The 24336-nt window shown below is 38.5% G+C and overlaps 1 protein-coding gene across 2 annotated transcripts in view; it reads right to left on the reverse strand.

Annotated features, from left to right (window-relative positions):
• Positions 1-1342: 1342 nt before the first annotated feature.
• The window catches only part of LOC128700543 (calcium-transporting ATPase sarcoplasmic/endoplasmic reticulum type), a 34294-nt gene continuing 11300 nt past the window's right edge, over positions 1343-24336 (reverse strand). For both annotated transcript variants that reach the window (XM_053793806.2, XM_053793805.2), the window contains exons 4-10: positions 21944-22048; positions 20909-21047; positions 19080-19222; positions 18385-18475; positions 15765-17811; positions 2468-2585; positions 1343-1962 (exon numbers count right to left, since the gene is read on the reverse strand). In XM_053793806.2, coding sequence (XP_053649781.1) covers positions 1762-1962; positions 2468-2585; positions 15765-17811; positions 18385-18475; positions 19080-19222; positions 20909-21047; positions 21944-22048 — 2844 coding nt within the window. In that variant the 3' untranslated portion in view covers positions 1343-1761. The remainder of the gene's footprint in view (positions 1963-2467; positions 2586-15764; positions 17812-18384; positions 18476-19079; positions 19223-20908; positions 21048-21943; positions 22049-24336) is intronic.

Raw genomic sequence — 24336 nt, forward strand, 5'->3', positions numbered from 1 at the left:
CCCTGAGGTAAAGAGAGACCAATTGAAAGTTTGTTCTACATATTCTGCCTTTATACCCAAACCAGATGATCATATTTTTTAATGGTCCCTTTGCTATGCACACTTCTTTTTCGCAGCATCTGCCTAGGTGCCAGATAGAACAAAAACTACCAATTACCAGATAATCGACGATCTCTATATTTTTTAACTCGCCTCATTATTACACAGGAACTGCTAAACAGAGAGACTATCAAATACATTAATGGTCTCAGAAGCATAAGATGTAAATCTGGACAATCAAACTTATTTATCTGTAAAATCCTAAAAAATAAACAGAATTACAACCTACTTCTTATTTGGGGAAGGATTTTGTGCTTTAAATGTGCATTAGTCAGTATAGCATCAAAATCTAAAGTCAAATCTTCTTTTTATGTCATGACTAGAAAACTCTCAAGTCTCTTGAAGCATCCAGTTGTTCTAGTATACACACTTGTTAAATGAACATGTAAAATTTATGACAATCTCATTTCTAAATTTAAGTATCACTCTTCTATACCTATATTAAAATATACCTCTTAGTATATTTAATAAATATGTAAGCGCTGGAGATCTTAAAATGAAAAATAAGCAAGTTATAAGTACTACATGCAAAAATATGAATATCATCAATTTACACCATTAAGTTTATCAAATATATAGTTATGAGACCTAGTATTTATATGGCTGGTATGGCTGACAACTCCAGCCCCGGGAAATGCTTATTCTAGTTTTAAGTTACTTTCAAAATAAACAAACAATTTATGCTAGATATTTCAGAGCTCAAACATGAATTATTTAATGTCAGATCATTAAAGTATATCTGCACAATATGTATTAGAATGTATAAAATGAAGCAGATTCAAGGACAGACACTGGATTTAAAATGAGATGGCCTGATTAAAGACCCCAAAAAAAATGTCAGGTAACTAAGTTCATGAAGAAACTGCCTACTGTAATAATTAATGACTTGTGTTTACTACCATAATAAATCTCCATCACATCAACACTGCATAACACATTATGCCTGCTTGGAATGTCCCATCAGTAGGAGAGCTAGCTAGAGTTCATACTAAATCCATAAAAGTATCTATACATCAATGAAATCTACTGCATACACATACTGGAAACCCAATACATTGCATTTTCTATATTCTAAATCTGCTCACCATAATAAATGTTTTTTTCACTGGAAGTAATGATAGTTAGGAATCAAAGACAATTCATAACCTCAGTATCATAAAAAAAAAATTGTCACTTAAAAATATACAAACACTGCAACAAATACTTCTCACATCTTCATAAGCCAGTATCCAAGATTCAGGTGTTATATTACTGTCCTGATAGAAAAAAAAAAAAAAGCCACAACATTTGAAAGTCTGATTTTATAAGTCATCATTTGAGACACGACTAACTTGCACTCAAGTGTTTTCAGTCCAACACACATCTTGAAAACCAGGTTTGTTATAGGAGATAATGCTTACGACTGGAGTACTTATGGACCTACAGCAACAATCCTTTCACACGCACTAAACCTTTCAAACTTGTACCTTGCATTGGCAACTGGAAACAATTTTGCCAATTAAAATGAGAAAAACCTCATTATAGCCCATCAGTAATAACCTTAATTACCTTCAGGCAAGATTTGTATCAAGGGCTAAAATAATGTTCATCTGATGTTCATATACCATACAATAACTGTAGAGTATACTTCTTAGCAATTTAATTACTTAAAGGTGACTGGTGTTAAAAGAAATAAATTTTAATGTATGTGATGTACAGAGCCCAGGCTAGTACAATCCAGTGGCAGGAGAACAGTGGATTCTCTCCATCAGCATACTTACGAGAAAAGAACTTGAATGTTTCGTCAACTATAATGACAGGGAAAGATATTTTTAACACTGCGATCCACTGTGCTACAGAAAGCGGCTGTACTTGGAATACTACCTGTACAAAAGACAAAGATTAACATGTTAGTTATCATTTCATCTATTCTACTTCTCCAACAAATTATAAATAAGAGGAGAATGCTTTAATTGCAACTCATTTCATGCACTTCACCTTTACTATTTCCATTTTCAAACTCTGTAAAACTTTTCCATTTCTTTAATTTAGAATGCTAAATATTGCAGTCCTTTAAAGTGGATAGTTTTTGTAAACAAAATTACTTTTACATATCTAACTTATCTGCATCCTATTAAATAATATCTTAAAAGTAACAAAATAATAAATACTTTACAATTAATTCAAATATTAATCAAAGGGCTAATTTTTAGTTAGCTATGGTATACAAATAACCCACACATAGGAGACAAACTTATAACGACATTTCAGTCTCCTATGCACGGATAATTTGTGTATTGTTCTGGTCACGGTATTGTGCCTTTTTGTTCTTTAAGCTACAGTACATATAAATAGCTTATATCACCCCTTTTATTATATCCAAACTTACTGCAAGAATGTCAAAGTACAAGATGAAGAAGTGTAGTATCATGGAGAGGGCCATTGCTGCCAGCAACCACAGGTTATACCAGGGAGGCATCACAAGTAACGACTGGTTCTCAGACAAGCTGTAAAAATACACAATAAGATTTATACAATTACTCACACTATGTTCATAGTAACAAAAACTTTTTTTTTGGAAACAGGTGAAGAGAAAAAAAAAAAAGCTCTATAGTGCTCATAGCCAAATGGCATAATACTAACAGCAAGGTAGTTTGGTAATAAACCTCAATAATATATTCCATATGGAGTAGAGCCTCAACCACTTATCATGTCTTGCAGCCATTCCTTATGTCAGTGTTGTCTTGCTGCAGCATTCATTTTCTAAGTGAACAGCTTTATTAATTCTCCCAAACATTGAGTGCTTAGGTCACTATGAGGGAGTGTGAATTCCTCACATATTTGAAGCAGTATCTGACCATTTTCCTGGCAACAACTCAATGATTGACCAATACTCAGGTACTTATTTCCAGCAAGGTTAACAGAGGCATATGGAGGCTAGCTCAAATGTCTTGCCAGGCCTGGTTACTTGCCTCATGGGATCCAAAGGGATTATTTTTTTTTTCCTGGGACAGAAAGAGAAGCAACTGGATAGAACCTTTTCTGTTTTTTTAACGTGTCGGCCGTTTCCCACCGAGGCAGGGTGACCCAAAAAGAAAGAAAAAACTTTCATCATCATTCAATACTTTCACCATCACTCATATATAATCATTGTCTGTGTAGAGGTGCTCAGATACAATAGCTTAGTAGTAGTAGGTTGGTAATAAGCAACCGCCCAGGGAGGTATTACCGTACTGCCATGCGAGTGTAAAATGGAACCCTGTATTTGTTTTACATGATGACAGGATTGCTGGTGTCTTTTTTCTGTCTCATAAACATGTAAGATTTTAGGTACGTCTTGCTACTTCTACTTACACTTAGGTCATGTTACACATGCATATACATACACATTTAAGTATACACATTCATCTGAGTTTTCTTTGATTTTAACTTTGTAGTTCTTGTTCTTATTACTTTTCCTTTCATATCCATGGGGAAGTGGAATAAGAATCTTTCCTCCGTATGTCATGATGTAAAAGTCAACTAAAATGCCGGGAGAAATGGGCTAGTAGCCCCTTTCCCGTATAGCCTACTAAAAAGAAAATAAAACCATCAAAATGGGATGTTTGAACATGCATAGTTGTAGTGTGATGATAAGAAAGAGATGATTGTAAGTGAAACAAAGCTGAAGGGGATAGGAGAGTTTCGGTTGGGAGAAATAAATGAGATTTGGTCAGAGGTATCTAACAGAATTAGAGCTAAGGAAGGAGTAGCAATAATGTTTAAGGATAAATTATGGCAGGAAAAAAAAAGAATATAAATGTATAAATTCAAGGATTATGTGGAGTAAAAAAAGGGTTGGATGTAAAAAGTGGGTTATAGTAAGTGTTTATGCACCTAAAGAAGAGAGAAGTTTAGAGGATAGAGAGTTTGGGAAATGTTGAGTGTGTGGGGAGTTTTGAACCAAGTGAGTGTATGGTGAACCAAGTGAGTGTATGGTTGTGGTTGGGAATCTCAATGCTACAGTGGGTAAAAATGTTGTAGAGGGAGTAGTAGGTAAATTTGGGGTGCCAGGGGTAATGAAAAATTGGGAGCCTTGGTAATAAGTAATACATATTTTATAAAAAAAGAGGATAAATATGTATACAAGATATGATATAGCACGTAATGAAAGTAGTTTGTTAGATTATGTATTGGTGGATAAAAAGAGATAGATGGGACAAAAGGAAAATGGCAACAGTAAGAGAGAGAGGTGAACGTGTATAAACTAAGGGAGGAGGAAGTTAGGGTGAGATATAAGCAACTATTGGCAGAAAGGTGGGCTAGTGCAAGATGGGTAGTGGGAGGGTTGAAGAGGGTTGGAATAGTTTTAAAAATGCAGTATTAGAATGTGGGGCAGAAGTTTGTGGCTATAGGAGGGTGGGTGCAGGAGGAAAGTGGAGTGATTGGTGGAATGATGAGGTAAAAGGTGCAATAAAAGAGAAAAAGGTAGCTTATGAGAGGTTTTTACAAAGCAGAAGTGATATAAGAAAGTTGGAGTATATGGAGAGTAAAAGAAAGGTGAAGAGTGGTGAGAGTGCACAAAAGGAGAGCCTGGCCCATGACCGGGCTCAGAGAGTAGATAAACTCTCAAAACTCTTCAAAGGTAAATGATAGAGTGGGAGATGAACTGTCAAGAAATTTTGCTGAGAATAAGAAAAAAAATTGGAGTGAGATAAACAAGTTCAGAAAGCCTAGGGAACGATTGGATTTGTCAGTTAAAAACAGAGTAGGGGAGTTGGTAGATGGGGAGCTGGAGGTATTGGGTAGAAGGCGGGAACATTATGAGGAACTTTTAAATGCCGATGAACAAAAGGAGGCAGTAATTTCATGCACTGGCCAGAGAAGTATAACATCTTTTAGGAGTGAAGAAGAGCAGGATGTGAGTGTGGGGAAGGTGTGTGAGGCATCACAGAATGAAAGGGGGGTAAAGCAACTGGAACTGACAGGATCAATACAAAACGTTAAAAGCAGGGGGAGTTGTAGTGATGGAGAGATTTGTATTTTTTTAATAAATGTATGAAAGAGGGGAAGGTACCTAGAGATGGGCAAAGAGCATGTATAATTCCATTATATAAAGGGAAGGGGGACAAAGGAGATTGTAAAAATTATAGCGGAATAAGTTTACTGAGTATACCTGGTAAAGTGTATAGTTATTATTGAAAGAATTTGAGGTAAGACAGAGAGCAGGATTGCAGATGAGCAAGGAGGCTTTAGAATGGGTAGGGGATGTGTAGATCAGGTGTTTACATTGAAGCATATATGTGAACAGTATTTAGATATAGGTAAGGAAGCCTTCATTGCATTTATGGATTTAGAAAAGGTATATGATAGTGAATAGGAGAGCAATGTGGCAGATGTTGCAAGTGTATGGAATGGGTAGTAAATTACTAAATGCTCTAAAGCGTTTTTATGATAGTAAAAGTGGGTATTAGACAGGAATGTGTAATGTCACCATGGTTGTTTAACATAGTTATAGATGGGGTTGTAAAAGAAGTAAATGGTAGGGTGTTGGGGAGAAAGGCGGGATTAAATTATGGGGAATCAAATACAAAATGGGAGTTGACAGTTACTTTTTGCTGATGATAATGTGCTTTTGGGAGATTCTAAAGAAAAGTTGCAAAAGATTAGTGGACAAGTTTGGGAGTGTGTGTAAAGGTAGAAAGTTGAAAGTGAAAACAGATCACAGTAAGGTGATGAGGGTATTAAAGGATTTAGATAAAGAAAAATTGGATATCACATTGGAGGGAGGGAGTATGGAATAAGCAAATTTTTTCAAATATTTGGGAGTTGACTTTTCATCGGATGGGTTTATGAAGGTTGAGATTAACCAGAGAACTGAAGGAAAAACAGTGAGTGGTGCATTGAGGTATCTGTTGAGACAAAGAACGTTATCCATGGAGGCAAAGAAGGGAATGTATGAGAGTTTAGTGATACCAACACTCTTATATGGGTGTGAAGCATGAGTGGTAAATGCTGCAGCAAGGAGACAGCTGTAGACAGTGGAGATGTAGTGTCTAAGGGCAATGTGTGATGTAAATATTATGAAGAGAATTCATAGTGTGGAAATTAGGAGGTGTGGAGTTACTAAAAGTATTAGTCAGAGGGCTGAAGAGGGGCTGTTGAGGTGGTTTGGCCATATAGAGAGAATGGAACAAAGTAGAATGACTTGGACAATGTACAAATCTGTAAGGAAAGGAAGGCTGGGTAGGGATCATCCCTGAAAAGGTTGGAGGGACGGGGTAAAGGAGGCTTTGTGGGTGAGGGGCTTGGACTTCCAGCAAGCGTGTGTGTGTGCCAGAGAGGAGTGAATGGAAATGAATGGTTTTTGGGACCTGACAACTGCTGTTGGAGTATGAGCAGGGTAATATTTTGTGAAGGGATTCAGGGAAACCAGTTAGCCAGACTTCAGTCCTGGAGGTGGGAAGTACAATCCCTGCACTTTAAAGAAGAGGTTTGGGATACTGACAATCTGGATAGAACATGTCATCAAATATTTTCACACTTGAGTACATGATGGCTATCAGAGGCCCATAAAAAATAAAAGTACAAATATATACATTCACATATGCAAATGTTTACATGTGCAAGCTTATACACATGCACACCTGTACCCATTCTACAACCCTGTCAATAAGAGGTATGCAAATCAGAAGTATGAGTGTGTTTCTTTCACCATATGAGATATAAATTTAGTATTAGTCTCAGATTTATAACATACAAGCAATTGATTATAAGTGTAATATTACAGTTTACAGTACTTAACCCCTTAACTGTCCAAACGTAGATCTAGATCTACATTCTAACCACTAGTGCTCCAAACGTAGATCTACGTTATATTTTTCCTTCCTCCAAATTTGGCACGATTGGCCTAAGATGCCTGGTCAGCCTAGAATGGGTCTTACCCCTCGGTGTGAGCTGTATTAAAAAAATCTGGGACCACTTAGTACCTTGTGGGAGCACCAGTTCAATTAAGCACCAGCTAGAGCAAACAGCGCTGCAAACACCAAGGATTCACTGATGTCATGCTGTATTAACTCTCCCCTTTTAAAAGAAAAGTGTCATCTTGCCAGAAAGTCCTATAACCTATGCCCTAAGCAAAAAGAAACAATTCTGGAACTGTAATTTCGGCATGCTGGCTGGCCAGCTGACTAGCCGGCGACTGGCTGGCCGGCTGATTGGCTATCTCTATCTCCGTTTGTCTGTCTGTATCTATCTCTGTCCATCTCTGTCTCTATATCTGTCTCTATCTCACAGGAACACATACATAATTACAATTATACATAGTGTAAATTCCCTAGGATAACCCAAAAAATCCAGACAAAGTGCTATACTGTGCTTGTAGATAGTGATTGTGTGAAATATCAGCTGGTTCATGAGCAACTCTGAGACAGATAGATAGATAAACAGACAGACATTTTTTTTTTTATTATTATCACACTGGCCGATTCCCACCAAGGCAGGGAGGCCCGAAAAAGAAAAACTTTCACCATCATTCACTCCATCACTGTCTTGCCAGAAGGGTGCTTTACACTACAGTTTTTAAACTGCAACATTAACACCCCTCCTTCAGAGTGCAGGCACTGTACTTCCCATCTCCAGGACTCAAGTCTGGCCTGCCGGTTTCCCTGAACCCCTTCATAAATGTTACTTTGCTCACACTCCAACAGCACGTCAAGTATTAAAAACCATTTGTCTCCATTCACTATCAAACACGCTCATGCATGCCTGCTGGAAGTCCAAGCCCCTTGCACACAAAACCTCCTTTACCCCCTCCCTCCAACCTTTCCTAGGCCGTCCCCTACCCCGCCTTCCTTCAACTACAGACTGATACGCTCTTGAAGTCATTCTGTTTCGCTCCATTCTCTCTACATGTCCGAACCACTTCAACAACCCTTCCTCAGCCCTCTGGACAACAGTTTTGGTAATCCCGCACCTCCTCCTAATTTCCAAACTACGAATTCTCTGCATTATATTCACACCACACATTGCCCTCAGACATGACATCTCCACTGCCTCCAGCCTTCTCCTCGCTGCAACATTCATCACCCATGCTTCACACCCATATAAGAGCATTGGTAAAACTATACTCTCATACATTCCCCTCTTTGCCTCCAAGGACAAAGTTCTTTGTCTCCACAGACTCCTAAGTGCACCACTCACCCTTTTCCCCTCATCAATTCTATGATTCACCTCATCTTTCATAGACCCATCTGCTGACACGTCCACTCCCAAATATCTGAATACATTCACCTCCTATAGGTAGTAGGTTGGTAGACAGCAACCACCCAGGGAAGTACTACCGTCCTGCCAGATGACTGTGAAACAAAAACCTGTAACTGTTTTGCATGATGGTAGGATTGCTGGTTTCTTTTTCTGTCTCATAAACACGCTAAGATAACAGGGATATCTTGCTACTCCTACTTACACTTTGGTCACACTTCATAGACACGCACATGCATATATATATATACATACATCTAGGTTTTTCTCCTTTTTCTAAATAGCTCTTGTTCTTTTTATTTCTTCTATTGTCCATGGGGAAGTGGAAAAGAATCTTTCCTCCGTAAGCCATGCGTGTCGTATGAGGCGACTAAAATGCCGGGAGCAATGGGCTAGTAACCCCTTCTCCTGTATACAATTACTAAAAAAGAGAAGAAGAAAAACTTTATAAAACTGGGTTGCTTAAATGTGCGTGGATGTAGTGCGGATGACAAGAAACAGATGATTGCTGATGTTATGAATGAAAAGAAGTTGGATGTCCTGGCCCTAAGCGAAACAAAGCTGAAGGGGGTAGGAGAGTTTCAGTGGGGGGAAATAAATGGGATTAAATCTGGAGTATCTGAGAGAGTTAGAGCAAAGGAAGGGGTAGCAGTAATGTTAAATGATCAGTTATGGAAGGAGAAAAGAGAATATGAATGTGTAAATTCAAGAATTATGTGGATTAAAGTAAAGGTTGGATGCGAGAAGTGGGTCATAATAAGCGTGTATGCACCTGGAGAAGAGAGGAATGCAGAGGAGAGAGAGAGATTTTGGGAGATGTTAAGTGAATGTATAGGAGCCTTTGAACCAAGTGAGAGAGTAATTGTGGTAGGGGACTTGAATGCTAAAGTAGGAGAAACTTTTAGAGAGGGTGTGGTAGGTAAGTTTGGGGTGCCAGGTGTAAATGATAATGGGAGCTCTTTGATTGAACTTTGTATAGAAAGGGGTTTAGTTATAGGTAATACATATTTTAAGAAAAAGAGGATAAATAAGTATACACGATATGATGTAGGGCGAAATGACAGTAGTTTGTTGGATTATGTATTGGTAGATAAAAGACTGTTGAGTAGACTTCAGGATGTACATGTTTATAGAGGGGCCACAGATATATCAGATCACTTTCTAGTTGTAGCTACACTGAGAGTAAAAGGTAGATGGGATACAAGGAGAATAGAAGCATCAGGGAAGAGAGAGGTAAAGGTTTATAAACTAAAAGAGGAGGCAGTTAGGGTAAGATATAAACAGCTATTGGAGGATAGATGGGCTAATGAGAGCATAGGCAATGGGGTCGAAGAGGTATGGGGTAGGTTTAAAAATGTAGTGTTAGAGTGTTCAGCAGAAGTTTGTGGTTACAGGAAAGTGGGTGCAGGAGGGAAGAGGAGCGATTGGTGGAATGATGATGTAAAGAGAGTAGTAAGGGAGAAAAAGTTAGCATATGAGAAGTTTTTACAAAGTAGAAGTGATGCAAGGAGGGAAGAGTATATGGAGAAAAAGAGAGAAGTTAAGAGAGTGGTGAAGCAATGTAAAAAGAGAGCAAATGAGAGAGTGGGTGAGATGTTATCAACAAATTTTGTTGAAAATAAGAAAAAGTTTTGGAGTGAGATTAACAAGTTAAGAAAGCCTAGAGAACAAATGGATTTGTCAGTTAAAAATAGGAGAGGAGAGTTATTAAATGGAGAGTTAGAGGTATTGGGAAGATGGAAGGAATATTTTGAGGAATTGTTAAATGTTGATGAAGATAGGGAAGCTGTGATTTCGTGTATAGGGCAAGGAGGAATAACATCTTGTAGGAGTGAGGAAGAGCCAGTTGTGAGTGTGGGGGAAGTTCGTGAGGCAGTAGGTAAAATGAAAGGGGGTAAGGCAGCCGGGATTGATGGGATAAAGATAGAAATGTTAAAAGCAGGTGGGGATATAGTTTTGGAGTGGTTGGTGCAATTATTTAATAAATGTATGGAAGAGGGTAAGGTACCTAGGGATTGGCAGAGAGCATGCATAGTTCCTTTGTATAAAGGCAAAGGGGATAAAAGAGAGTGCAAAAATTATAGGGGGATAAGTCTGTTGAGTGTACCTGGTAAAGTGTATGGTAGAGTTATAATTGAAAGAATTAAGAGTAAGACGGAGAATAGGATAGCAGATGAACAAGGAGGCTTTAGGAAAGGTAGGGGGTGTGTGGACCAGGTGTTTACAGTGAAACATATAAGTGAACAGTATTTAGATAAGGCTAAAGAGGTCTTTGTGGCATTTATGGATTTGGAAAAGGCGTATGACAGGGTGGATAGGGGGGCAATGTGGCAGATGTTGCAAGTGTATGGTGTAGGAGGTAGGTTACTGAAAGCAGTGAAGAGTTTTTACGAGGATAGTGAGGCTCAAGTTAGAGTATGTAGGAAAGAGGGAAATTTTTTCCCAGTAAAAGTAGGCCTTAGACAAGGATGTGTGATGTCACCGTGGTTGTTTAATATATTTATAGATGGGGTTGTAAGAGAAGTAAATGCGAGGGTCTTGGCAAGAGGCGTGGAGTTAAAAGATAAAGAATCACACACAAAGTGGGAGTTGTCACAGCTGCTCTTTGCTGATGACACTGTGCTCTTGGGAGATTCTGAAGAGAAGTTGCAGAGATTGGTGGATGAATTTGGTAGGGTGTGCAAAAGAAGAAAATTAAAGGTGAATACAGGAAAGAGTAAGGTTATGAGGATAACAAAAAGATTAGGTGATGAAAGATTGAATATCAGATTGGAGGGAGAGAGTATGGAGGAGGTGAACGTATTCAGATATTTGGGAGTGGACGTGTCAGCGGATGGGTCTATGAAAGATGAGGTGAATCATAGAATTGATGAGGGAAAAAGAGTGAGTGGTGCACTTAGGAGTCTGTGGAGACAAAGAACTTTGTCCTTGGAGGCAAAGAGGGGAATGTATGAGAGTATAGTTTTACCAACGCTCTTATATGGGTGTGAAGCGTGGGTGATGAATGTTGCAGCGAGGAGAAGGCTGGAGGCAGTGGAGATGTCATGTCTGAGGGCAATGTGTGGTGTGAATATAATGCAGAGAATTCGTAGTTTGGAAGTTAGGAGGAGGTGCGGGATTACCAAAACTGTTGTCCAGAGGGCTGAGGAAGGGTTGTTGAGGTGGTTCGGACATGTAGAGAGAATGGAGCGAAACAGAATGACTTCAAGAGTGTATCAGTCTGTAGTGGAAGGAAGGCGGGGTAGGGGTCGGCCTAGGAAGGGTTGGAGGGAGGGGGTAAAGGAGGTTTTGTGTGCGAGGGGCTTGGACTTCCAGCAGGCATGCGTGAGCGTGTTTGATAGGAGTGAATGGAGACAAATGGTTTTTAATACTTGACGTGCTGTTGGAGTGTGAGCAAAGTAACATTTATGAAGGGATTCAGGGAAACCGGCAGGCCGGACTTGAGTCCTGGAGATGGGAAGTACAGTGCCTGCACTCTGAAGGATGGGTGTTAATGTTGCAGTTTAAAAACTGTAGTGTAAAGCACCCTTCTGGCAAGACAGTGATGGAGTGAATGATGGTGAAAGTTTTTCTTTTTCGGGCCACCCTGCCTTGGTGGGAATCGGCCGGTGTGATAATAAAAAAAAAAAAAAAAATTCACCTCCTCCATACTCTCTCCCTCCAATCTGATATCCAATCTTTCATCACCTAATCTTTTTGTTATCCTCATGACTTTACTCTTTCCTGTATTCACTTTCAATTTTCTTCTTTTGCATACCCTACCAAATTCATCCACCAGGTGTTTATGACTACTTGAGTACTATTTCAGTACCTAATATTAGTGTCAGAACAAAGATTAACTATGAAATCACAAATACTACTACAAATTGTCATTATCAGAACAAAAATTATACGAATTAAAGAAAAAATGAGAAAAAAGGTATATTGGCAACACATCTGCCAGTGGCAGTGCTTCATGTTGGCATCAGATGAGCGACAGGTGCTGACTTTGCAGCCTTATATCTCTGTAATTACTGACTCTAAAATGTTTTTTTAACATTACTTAATGTAAAAAAAAGTCCTCTTCATTTCAATTTTTTTTTTTTTCAAAATATTTGGAGCGTTAGGCAAGAGAACATAGATCTACGTATGGACAGTTAAGGGGTAAAAATTCAATACTACTTCTGTAATCATTACTTAATTTTTAAGTAACAATTTTTTTTTTCAACAAGTCGGCCATCTCCCACCAAGGCAGGGTGACCCAAAAAGAAAATATTTTCATCATCATTCAACACTTTCACCTCACTCATACATCATCACTGTTTTTGCAGAGGTGCCCAGATACAACAATTTAGAAGCATATACACCTACCATCCGACTTACGACCGAGTTCGGTTCCAAGAAACCGGTCGTAAGTTGAAATGGACGTAAGTCGAACTTTACTACTGAATATCAACATCACATTTTTGTAATGACTTTATTTTATTGTTTTATTTTAGTATTTCATGTTTTACTTTACTTTTTATGTTGTTAGTACTGTATTTTATGCTGTAAGGTTTAGGATAAACACTGTGTACAACACAAACACTTGTTTATTTCCCAGAAATTTGGCATAAAAAACACGGTCATAAGTCGAGTCGTTGTATGTCGAGCAGGTCGTAATTCGGATGGTAGGTGTATAAAGATATATAACATATCCCTCCAAACTGCCACTATCCCAAACCCCTCCTTTAAAGTGCAGGCATTGTACTTCCCATTTCCAGTACTCAAGTCTGGCTATATAAAAATATCCGCTTTCCCTGAATCCCTTCACTAAATATTACCCTGCTCACACTCCAACAGCTTGTCAGGTCCCAAAAACCATTTGTCTCCATTCACTCCTATCTAACACGCTCACACATGCTTGCTGGAAGTCCAAGCCCCTCACCCACAAAACCTCCTTTACCCCCTCCCTCCAACCTTTTTGAGGATGACCCCTAACCCGCCTTCCTTCCTCTACAAATTTATATGCTCTCCATGTCATTCTACTTTGATTCATTCTCTCTAAATGACCAAACCACCTCAACAAACCCTCTTCAGCCCTCTTGACTAATACTTTTATTAACTCCACACCTCCTAATTTCCACACTCCAAATTTTCTGCATAATATTTACACCACACTTTGCCCTTAGGCAGTACATCTTCACTGCCTCCAACTGCTTCCTCACTGCAGTATTTACAACCCAAGCTTCACACCCATATAAGAGAGTTGGTACCACTATACTTTTATACATTCCCTTCTTTGCCTCCATAGATAATGTTTTTTTGTCTCCACACATACCTCAATGCACCATTCACCTTTTTTCACTCATCAAGTCTATGGTTAACCTCATCCTTCATAAACTCTTCCGCTGACACGTCAACTCCCAAATATCTGAAAACATTCACTTCTTCCATACTCCTCCTCTCCAATGTGATATCCAATTTTTCTTTATCTAAATATCTGATACCCTCATCACCTTACTCTTATCTATGCTCATTTTCAACTTTCTACCTTTACACACTCTCCCAAACTCGTCAACTAACCTTTGCAACTTTTCTTTAGAATCTCCCATAAGCACAGTATCATAGCAGAAAGTAACTGTGTCAACTCCCATTTTGTATTTTATTCCCAATAATTTAATCTCACCACTCTCCCCAACACCTTAGCATTTACTTCTTTTACAACTCCATCTATAAATATATTAACCCTTAACCCTTAAACGGTCCAAACAGATCGACGTTCAAATTTGTAGTGCTACAAAAGTAGATCTACTTTTTTTTTGCATATTTTCAAATATAACAAAAAAAATGTAGATAAATTTTTTTTTACACATTTTCAAATGTAAAACAAAAAAAAAAAGATCTACATATTTTTACATACTTTCAGATGTTGAAAAAACGTATATATACGTTTGGACCATGTAAGGGTTAAATGGCCCAAACGTATATATACGTTTTTTCAACATCTGAATGTAAAAAAAATGTAATCTTCTTTTTTGTTTTACATTTGAAAACGTGTAAAAAACTTTTATCTACATTTTTTTTTTATATATTTGAAAATATGTAAGAAAAAGTAGATCTACTTTTGTAGTACTACAAATTTGAACGTCGATCTGTTTGGACCGTTTAAGGGTTAAACAACCATGGTGACATTACACATCCCTGTCTAAGACCTACTTTTATCTAAATACTGTTCACATATATGCTACAATGTAAACACTTGATCTACATATGCCCTACCCACTCTAAAGCCTCCTTGCTCATCCAAAATCCTACTCTCCGTCTTACCTCCAATTCTTTCAATAATAACCCTACACTTTTCCTGGTATACTCAGTAAAAATATTCCCCTATAATTTTTGCAATCTCTTTTGTCCCCCTTCCCTTTATATAAAGGAACTATACATGCTCTCTGCCAATCCCTAGGTACCTTCCCCTCTTTCATACATTTATTAAAGAAAAATACTAACCACTCCAACACTATATCTCCCCCAGATTTTAACATTTCTGTCATGATCCCCTCAGCTCCAGCTGCTTTACCCCCTTTCACCTCCCCCACACTCACATCCTGCTTTTCTTCATTCCTAAAAGATGTTATACCTCCCTGACCAGTGCATGAAATTACTGCCTCCCATTCTTTATTGACATTTAAAAGTTCCTCAAAATATTCCCACCATCTACCCAATACCTCCATCTCCCCATCTACTAACTCCCCTGCTCTGTTTTTAACTGACAAATCCATTTGTTCCTTTTCTTATTTTCATCAAAATTTCTTGACAGTGCCACTTCCACTTCATCAACTGTTCTCCTTTTGCACTTTCACCACTATCTTCACCTTTCTTTTACTCTCATATACTCTGCTCTTCTTATAACACTTCTGTTTTGTAAAAACTTCTCATAAGCTACCTTTCTCTCTTTTATCATACCCTTTACTTCATCATTCCACCAATCACTCCTCTTTCCCCCTGCACCCACCCTCAAATAGCCACAAACTTCTGCCCCACATTCTAATACTTCATTTTTAAAACTATTCCAACCCTCTTCAACCCCCCCTTCCTCACTACTCATACTTGCACTAGCCCACCTTCCTGCCAATGGTTGCTTATATCTCACCCTAGCTTCCTCCTCCCTTAGTTTATACACTTTAACCTCTCTCTTACTTCTTGTTGCCATTTTTCTTTTGTCCCATCTACCACTTACTCTAACTGTAGCTACAGCTAAATAATGATCCAATATATCAGTTGCCCCTCTATAAACATGTACATTCTGAAGCCTACCAATCAACCTTTTATCCACCAATACATAATCTAACAAACTACTTTCATTACATGCTATATCATATGTTGTATACTTATTTATCCTCTTTTTCATAACAAGTAACAATTATATAACAATAATGTACAAGTAACAATTATGTGCAACAATTTAAAAAATAAAAACAGTTTACCTGTTAAGAGCATTCAACATCTCAATGGTGACCAGTACAGACAGGGCCATCGTCATAGGAGCTGGATGACCAAATATGCTGCAGTCCAATCCTTCAAAGTTTTCTGGATCACTTAAGCATGAAAGGTGGTGGGACATCTGATAATACGTGATTTGAGGTCCGGTAGGGTCATACATAAACCACCACGATGCAGCAAAAACAGTGGCAAAACCTACATAGAAACCTATAGCCATATACCTGAAGAAAAGCCAACCAGATATAAGGGACTCATCGCCCTTACGTGGAGGTCTATCCATAATGTCTAAATCTGGAGGGTTGAAGCCTAGGGCAGTAGCAGGAGGACCATCAGTCACCAGGTTGACCCATAGGAGTTGGACAGGAATAAGAGCCTCTGGAAGGCCAAGAGCAGCAGTTAAAAAGATAGATACCACTTCACCTATGTTAGAAGAGATCAGGTAGCGGATGAACTGTTTCATGTTGTTGTAAATTGCACGGCCCTCTTCAACTGCAGCCACAATGGTAGAAAAGTTGTCATCAGCAAGTACCATATCAGAGGCAGACTTGGCCACAGCTGTTCCAGAACCCATAGCAATGCCAATTTCAGCTTTCTTCAGAGCTGGAGCATCATTCACACCATCACCAGTCATAGCTGAGATCTCATTCTCTCCTTGAAGATATTCAACAATCTTTGACTTGTGGAAGGGCTCCACACGAGAGAAAAGTCTAGCTCTCATGCAGGCTGCTCTCTGCTGTGCAATACTGAGATCATCAAATTCCCGGCCAGAGTATGAAAGACCAGTCAAATTCTCATTATCACCAAAAACTCCTATTCTGCGGCAAATAGCTTCAGCAGTAGCTTTGTTATCTCCTGTAATAACAATGACACGAATACCAGCAGCACGGCATCGTCGAATAGCATCTCTAACTTCTTTACGAGGTGGATCAAGCATGCCTACCACACCAACAAAGGTCATATCAACTTCGTAAGCATGGAACTTGCTGGAATCAGAAAGATCCAATTGATGAAAGGGTAATGGACTATCAATTGTGGCTAGAGCTAAACAGCGGAGTGTATCACGTCCTCCTCCATAACCACGGGTGACTGCTAAAATCTTCTCTTTTACTCCAGCAGAAAGAGGGAATTTCTGACTACCAACTCGTACATGGGTACAGCGATCAAGTATTCCCTCAGGAGCTCCTTTGCAGAACATTTTGGGTCCTGTTCCAAGGCGAGTAGGCTTGGTAGGAACACAGTAGGATGACATAGATTTGCGATCTCTTGAAAATTCTAGAGTAAATTCTTTTTTCCATTTTGATTCCATATCATGCTTACATATGAGAGCAGCTGAGCGGCGATCAACACCAAATTTAGACAAGGAGTAGGGATTGATCTTTTCTGACAAAACTATTAGGGCAGTCTCAGTTGCTTCACCAACTTTTTCAAACACATTCTTGAATTCATTGAAATCAACAGAAGAGTCATTGCACATACAGGATATAGTAGCTAGTTCCTCCAACCCTACAAAATCAGAGCCTCTTACCCGAGCACCATTCAGGTATAAGTCTCCATTAGGCTCATAAGTAGAGCCACTAATTTCAAATTCAAGTAGTGAACAGTCATTTCCAACAACTTTATCCACAATGAACATACGAGAGACAGACATCTGGTTGGTGGTGAGTGTACCAGTCTTATCTGAGCAGATGATAGAAGTACATCCTAGAGTTTCAACAGAGGGAAGAGATCTGACAATGGCATTCTTCTTGGCCATACGGCGAGTACCCAGAGCCAAACAAGTAGTAATGACAGCAGGGAGACCTTCAGGAATGGCAGCAACAGCCAGGGCCACAGCAATCTTGAAGTAATAAATAGCACCCTTGATCCATGATCCACCATGAACAGGATCATTGAAATGTCCAATGTTGATAGCCCAGACAGCAACACAGATGACAGATATAACTTTGGATAACTGCTCACCAAACTCATCAAGCTTTTGTTGTAAAGGAGTCTTGATATCCTCAGTCTCTGCCATCTGAGTACGAATTTTACCTGTAACAAACACAAACTATGAAATTTTATAGATATTGATAGTACAATTAACATACCTATCATCTTCCACCAAGGTATGGCAACCATAAAAATAAGGAAGCATTTACCATCATTCATTCAGTAGATGTCTTGCCAGAAGAGACCAGACATCACAATTCAAATGACCTTCCAAACTGCAACATCCTCATCAGCTATTTCTCACCAAGGTAGGATGACTATAAAAAATAGTGAGTCCTGGAGTGGGGAAGTATAGTGCCACCTGCCCTCTAAAGGTGGGGTGGAGATGTTGCAGTCGGAAAGTCTTCTAAATTGTCATGTCAGCATGCTTCTGACAAGACAGTAATGAATGAACAACAGTGAACGTGTTTCCCCTTTTCGGGATCGCCTTACATAGGTGGGAGCAGGCCAATGTTTTTTAAAATAACAACAATAAAAGCAATAATAAAAATTATTATGACCTATCACATTCTAACATTTCCTTTACTGTGGAAGGAAAAACCTCATGCTTCATTTATAGCCACATTTATCTAAGTTTTGTGGAAAATTTTTAGATGACACAGTATCCATTCTTACCTATGGCAGTTCCAAGTCCTGTACCAATAACAATCCCTAGAGCCTTGCCCGCTGCAACATTGGTACCAGAAAAAAGAATATTCTTCTTGTCCTGAAAGAAATAACTTTTAGGCATTCACACTAAATAAACAAGTCATTTGAGATCACTATTGTCATGAATATTAACTGCTCAGAAAGACATGACTGAAAAATATAAGATACAATGGTTTACTGTAACTATTGTACGAGTAAAAGAATTTTAGGTATATCACCAAACTTTTATCTACTGTAAGATATTGTAGCTCATTTCCTATTTTTTTGGTTTCTGTCAAAATTATATTAACAGGAAAACCTGCCATCAAGGACAATGTCTCCTTAGCCAGTTTGACTTCATCAACAATATGCCCAAACTTGTCTCAGTAAGTTAGAATTGTGTAGAGCTCCTACATAATTCTGGCTTACTCCAACACTTTTAAAAGCTTATCATTTCTAATTCATTCTTATTTGGAAATTTCATTAAAAATATATATATTGCACTCAACATCCCTACTAGATCATAGATAATAATTAGTGATCCACTCAATAACCATCTTCCAGAATCATCAGACAGTGATTCCTTTCATCTGTATATGCAGTGAATTAACAATAATTTTTTGTAATATAAAAATATCATTACATTTTTCACTACTATAAGGCAAGAAATTACAAAAACTCACCTGGTTGACTGCCTTAGTATCAGGAACAATATCAGTATGTTTAAGGACAGACACGGACTCTCCAGTCAAGATGGACTGATCAATACGTAAGGTAGTGGAATATATCTTAATCAATCGCATATCAGCAGGAATCTTGTCACCAACTGTAATATAAAAATGGCAATGTTTGTATACTGTCACTGATTCACTGCCTTGCCCTAAGCATGATGACATCACAGTTTAAATGGCCCTCCAAAGAGTGCAGGCACTATATTCCCACCTCCAGGACTCAGTTTCCACAAATCCCTTCATGTTAGCTTTCTCATAACCCAACAATACTCCAATCTAACATGTTCACACAAGCCTGCTAGATGTTCAAATCCCTAGCACTCAAAGTCTCCTTTACTCCTCCATCCATTCCTTCTTGGGATGATCCCTACACCCCTCTTTTCTACCACCCCAGATTTATATAGCCCCCTAGTCAACCTATTTTTGCTTCATCATTTCTAAGTGCCCAAACCACCTTGATAAACCTTCTTCAGTCTCCTGAACTATAGTTTTTGGTAACTCCAACTCCACACCTAACCTCCAAGTTTTGAGCTCTCTATATAATATTCACACTGCCCCTGCCTCCAGCCTCTTCCTTCCTTCAATGTTTAACCCTATGACTGTTTCAGCTGCATATATACGACTTACGAGCCAGTGTTTCAGACATATATATACTCAATAATTCTAGTGGCATCAAATCAAGCAGGAGAAAGCTGGTAGGCCCACATGTGAGAGAATGGGTCTGTGTGGTCAGTGTGAACTGCATAAAAAAAATCCTCCAGCACACAGTGCATAATGAGAAAAAAAACTGACCGTGTTTTTGGATTACAACGCCGACTTTGAAGTGTATTTTCAAATAGTATTTATGGTTGTATTCTCATTTTCTTGGTCTCATTTAATAGAATGGAAAACATAATACAGAACTAGAGATGATTTTGATTAGTTTCACGATGAAAACAACCTTGAAATTGAGCTCAATGTAGCGGAAATGTCTGATTTTTACCAATGTTCAAGAGTAAGCAAATCACACCACATATCCAATACACATCAACTGGGGCGTCTAATATTCTTTCACTAGTGCACTGATATTATACCATTTTTACAATAATGCAGTAGTCTGCATAACAGTAAATCTTCTATTTTTTTGTTTGAATAAAAAGTCAAAATAGAAAGCAAGAGTAATATAAGAGGGGCCTAGAGACGTGACTAATGAACAGAGGATATGTTATTTTAGTGCCAAGAATGTCTGCATTGTTTATTCTGGACCCTATTATGAAATTGGCATCTATTTTAATTTGTGTGAAATTGGCCAAATTGCCAATTTCTGACCACTTTATTGGGTAATTGAAATCAGTAAATGGGTAGTTTCTTGTACTCACTTGATAGAAAAAATGGAGTTCTAAAGAAATAGCTACGAGTTTGGTCGACTAGAACAATGGAATTGGTCGAAAATAGGGCTCAAAGTCGGCAAAATCGCCAATGTGTATGTATCGCCAAGATTGCTAACTTCGCGGGAGCGCAATTCCGTAAGTTTTCAATCAAATTTCGTACTTTTGGTGTCATTACCATCGGGAAAAGATTCTCTATCATTTCAAAGGAAATTTTTTTTTTCTTTCAAAAAATTTTTTGACATAGAATGACAGTTTCAGAAAGGGGCTTGCGACAGTCAAAGGGTTAAAACCCAAATTCATATTCACATAACTGTTTATATCAGTGCTGCTAGTCAAATATTTAACATCAAAATTCCAGAACATTTTTACAATTTTTAAAGTGTTTACAAAGATAAGCAAAAAATAACCCACCAGATACTTCAATAATATCTCCTGGCACTATCTCCCTTGCACGTATCTTCTGTACACCAAGTTTGCCGGCACGTATCACCTTTCCCATCTCTGGTTCGTACTCCTTTAAGGCCTCGATGGCAGACTCTGCATTGCGTTCCTGAAGTGAAAAAATATTTTTTTTTTTTTTAAGTTTTTAATGCATCAAACATTTCCAACCAAAGAAGAAAACTAATTCTCCATCCCTTACTACTGTACCTCAGAGCTTTCTAAAGGAGCAGATATTTAAGGCCAGGCTTGACACAAAACTCAACTTCCCAACATGACATGAAAAGCACAGGCACTGTAATTTTCACCTTCAAAACTCCAGTCTAGCTAACTGGTTGCCTCTATTCACAGATGTTACCAAGTTTTGACTTCAACAGAATATCAAATTTCAGATAGCACATGATTACTGGATGCTTTGATCCCTATCTCTCAATACCTTTCATACTCTCCTTCTTTGTTAACTCCTATAGCATATTTATACACCCCTCTTAACCCATCTTGCTCTATTTACTGTAATAACCAAATCACCTAAAGAGCTCATCTTCTGCTCACTGTGTATACTACATTATACTGTACCTTCCAAACCACCACGCCTAACTTTTTCATTCCTTATTCTCTGTATGCCACATCACAGAGATTTCAGACATGACATGTCAAATGCCACTAAACTCTTCATCACCGTTATCAAATACCCTTCTTGACACACACAAATGCATCAGCCTTCTTATACTCTAATACAGTCCCCATTTTGGATCCTCTGGCAACTTTGTTCATTCCATAAGTTAAAACTTATGCAACACTACATTTCAATATCTCTATACAATACACAGTTTACTTACAGATAGTATATATGAATGCAACCAAATTTTCTTTGCAAACAAAGATGGTAGAGAAATTACATTTTAAAACATTCATTTATATGTCAACTGTAACATATTTTCTATTGCCAGTAATGCTTGCCACAGCAAGACATACTTTTAGAGATACGAGAAATACAAAGATACCCACCTGCCATACACCAACTATAGCATTAGCAATAAGGATGAGAAGAATAACAAAGGGTTCAACAAATGCAGTAACGGTTTCTTCGCCTTCTTCAAAGCAAGCTAACACCTGCAAGAGAAGAAAAAAAGCTAAATCAGAATATCTATTTACTGCATGTGGAATTTAATAGTGTACATGTGTATACTACCTGGCAGAACTTTCTTTTAAACTTGGTTTTAGGAATATCTTCTCACCTTTTATCATTACTGACAAAAGTAACACTGAAAACTCTTATGCAGTATCAATGAGAAAATTTGCATACTTTACTGGCACTCAAACTTCAATCTTCAGATACTGTTATATACATAAGAAAATGCTGAAAATAGGGATTATAATATACATCAAGGCAAAATTGTAATATGTAATGGTGGTACAGTGTCTATGCCTAAAAATGTGAATAAGTCTGATGATCAGCAACAAAATGGCTCACGTAAAAAAAAATGTTATAATGAAAGGATGAAAACGTTAAAAATACTTATGTTCTGTATTGTACTACTCCCTTGTTCTTATTTACAAAAATCATTGGTTTAGCAATAGAGATGTTTGAATGGGTAAGAGAAGGATCTGCATAGCACGAGTCAGTAGGTTTGCTGCAGGGCCCTCTTCCCGGAAGCAAAGCAATGGTTTAGTAATAGAGTAGGACCTGTATTAGCATGGGCTAGTAGGCTTAGTGCAGTCCTTTATTTAGAAAGTGTGAGGTTGGACAAAAATACAGTCAGGTTTGAGAAGGACCTGCCCAACATGGGCCAATAGACCTGTTGTAGTGCTCCCTGTTTTTTTAGGAAAACAAAGGTATAGTAAAACAGTTGTATATTAGTAGGAATGGTATACCTGTTTCAGGGGTCAACACTCCTGCAGCCCGGTCTGTGACCAGGCCTTGCCATGAATCAGGGTCTGTCCAACCAGGCTGCTACTGTTGTTTCCATTGCCCATAACACCCCCCCTCCCCTGAGAACTACACACTCCCACACAACCTAGAGCATACCAAGGAAGGGACATGAAAACATGCCAGTTCAAGCATGGTTCAGGAGGGAAGAGGACTGACCTAAAACTTGCTAGTAGGCCAGTATTTTATTATAAACCTAACTACTGTACATCCAACTAGGCCTAGTTGGATGTACAGTAAAGGATCACATTATACTGCATCTCTGCCTTCTTAACTCATCTTCTAGCTTCAGTATATAACCTCTCCACACATTTCCAGATAACCCAGCAATGACAATTACAATGTGCAGCAATACACAAATAACCCGCACATAGAAGAGAGGAGCTTACAACGACGTTTCGGTCCGACTTGGACCACTTACAAAGTCACACTAACCAGAAGTGGAGCAGGATGAGGTAGTGGTAGTAGTAGTTTACTTGGAGAGAGTTCTGGGGGTCAACGCCCCCACGGCCCGTTCTGTGACCAGACCTCCTGGTGGATCAGAGCCTGATCAACCAGGATGTTACTGCTGGCTGTAGTAGTAGTAGTAGTAGTAGTAGTAGTAGTAGTAGTAGTAGTAGTAGTAGTAGTAGTAGTAGTAGTAGTAGTAGTAGTAGTAGTAGTAGTAGTAGTAGTAGTAGTAGTAGTAGTAGTAGTAGTAGTAGTAGTAGTGGTAGTAGTAGTAGTAGTAGTAGTAGTAGTAGTAGTAGTAGTAGTAGTAGTAGTAGTAGTAGTAGTAGTAGTAGTAGTAGTAGTAGTAGTAGTAGTAGTAGTAGTAGTAGTAGTAGTAGTAGTAGTAGTAGTAGTAGTAGTAGTAGTAGTAGTAGTAGTAGTAGTAGTAGTAGTAGTAGTAGTAGTAGTAGTAGTAGTAGTAGTAGTAGTAGTAGTAGTAGTAGTAGTAGTAGTAGTAGTAGTAGTAGTAGTAGTAGTAGTAGTAGTAGTAGTAGTAGTAGTAGTAGTAGTAGTAGTAGTAGTAGTAGTAGTAGTAGTAGTAGTAGTAGTAGTAGTAGTAGTAGTAGTAGTAGTAGTAGTAGTAGTAGTAGTAGTAGTAGTAGTAGTAGTAGTAGTAGTAGTAGTACAAAGACTAACACTCTTCGCACTAATCTCGTTCATACCTCTCCTCCCTCTACAGATGCTCCTGGTGTCTACTCTATTTCTTGCTCCTCCTGTTCTCTTCAATACTTTGGAGAAACTGGCCAATCTCTTTCTGACAGACTTAGGGAGTACAAAAATAGTGTTAGGCTTGCCGACACTAACAATGCTCTGTTCTGTCACGTCAGAGATCACAGCCATCCTATTGACTGGTCTTCCGCTAAAACTGTCTTCCCTACTTCCAACTCTAACAGTCGCCGTCTAGTTGAATCCTCTCTAATACACAGCTTTCCTTGTATGAATCTTAGTCCTGGCTTCATCTCTGTAGATGCCTTCCTCT

Source organism: Cherax quadricarinatus, chromosome 65 (genome assembly GCF_038502225.1).
Source record: "Cherax quadricarinatus isolate ZL_2023a chromosome 65, ASM3850222v1, whole genome shotgun sequence".
NCBI lineage: Eukaryota > Metazoa > Arthropoda > Malacostraca > Decapoda > Parastacidae > Cherax > Cherax quadricarinatus.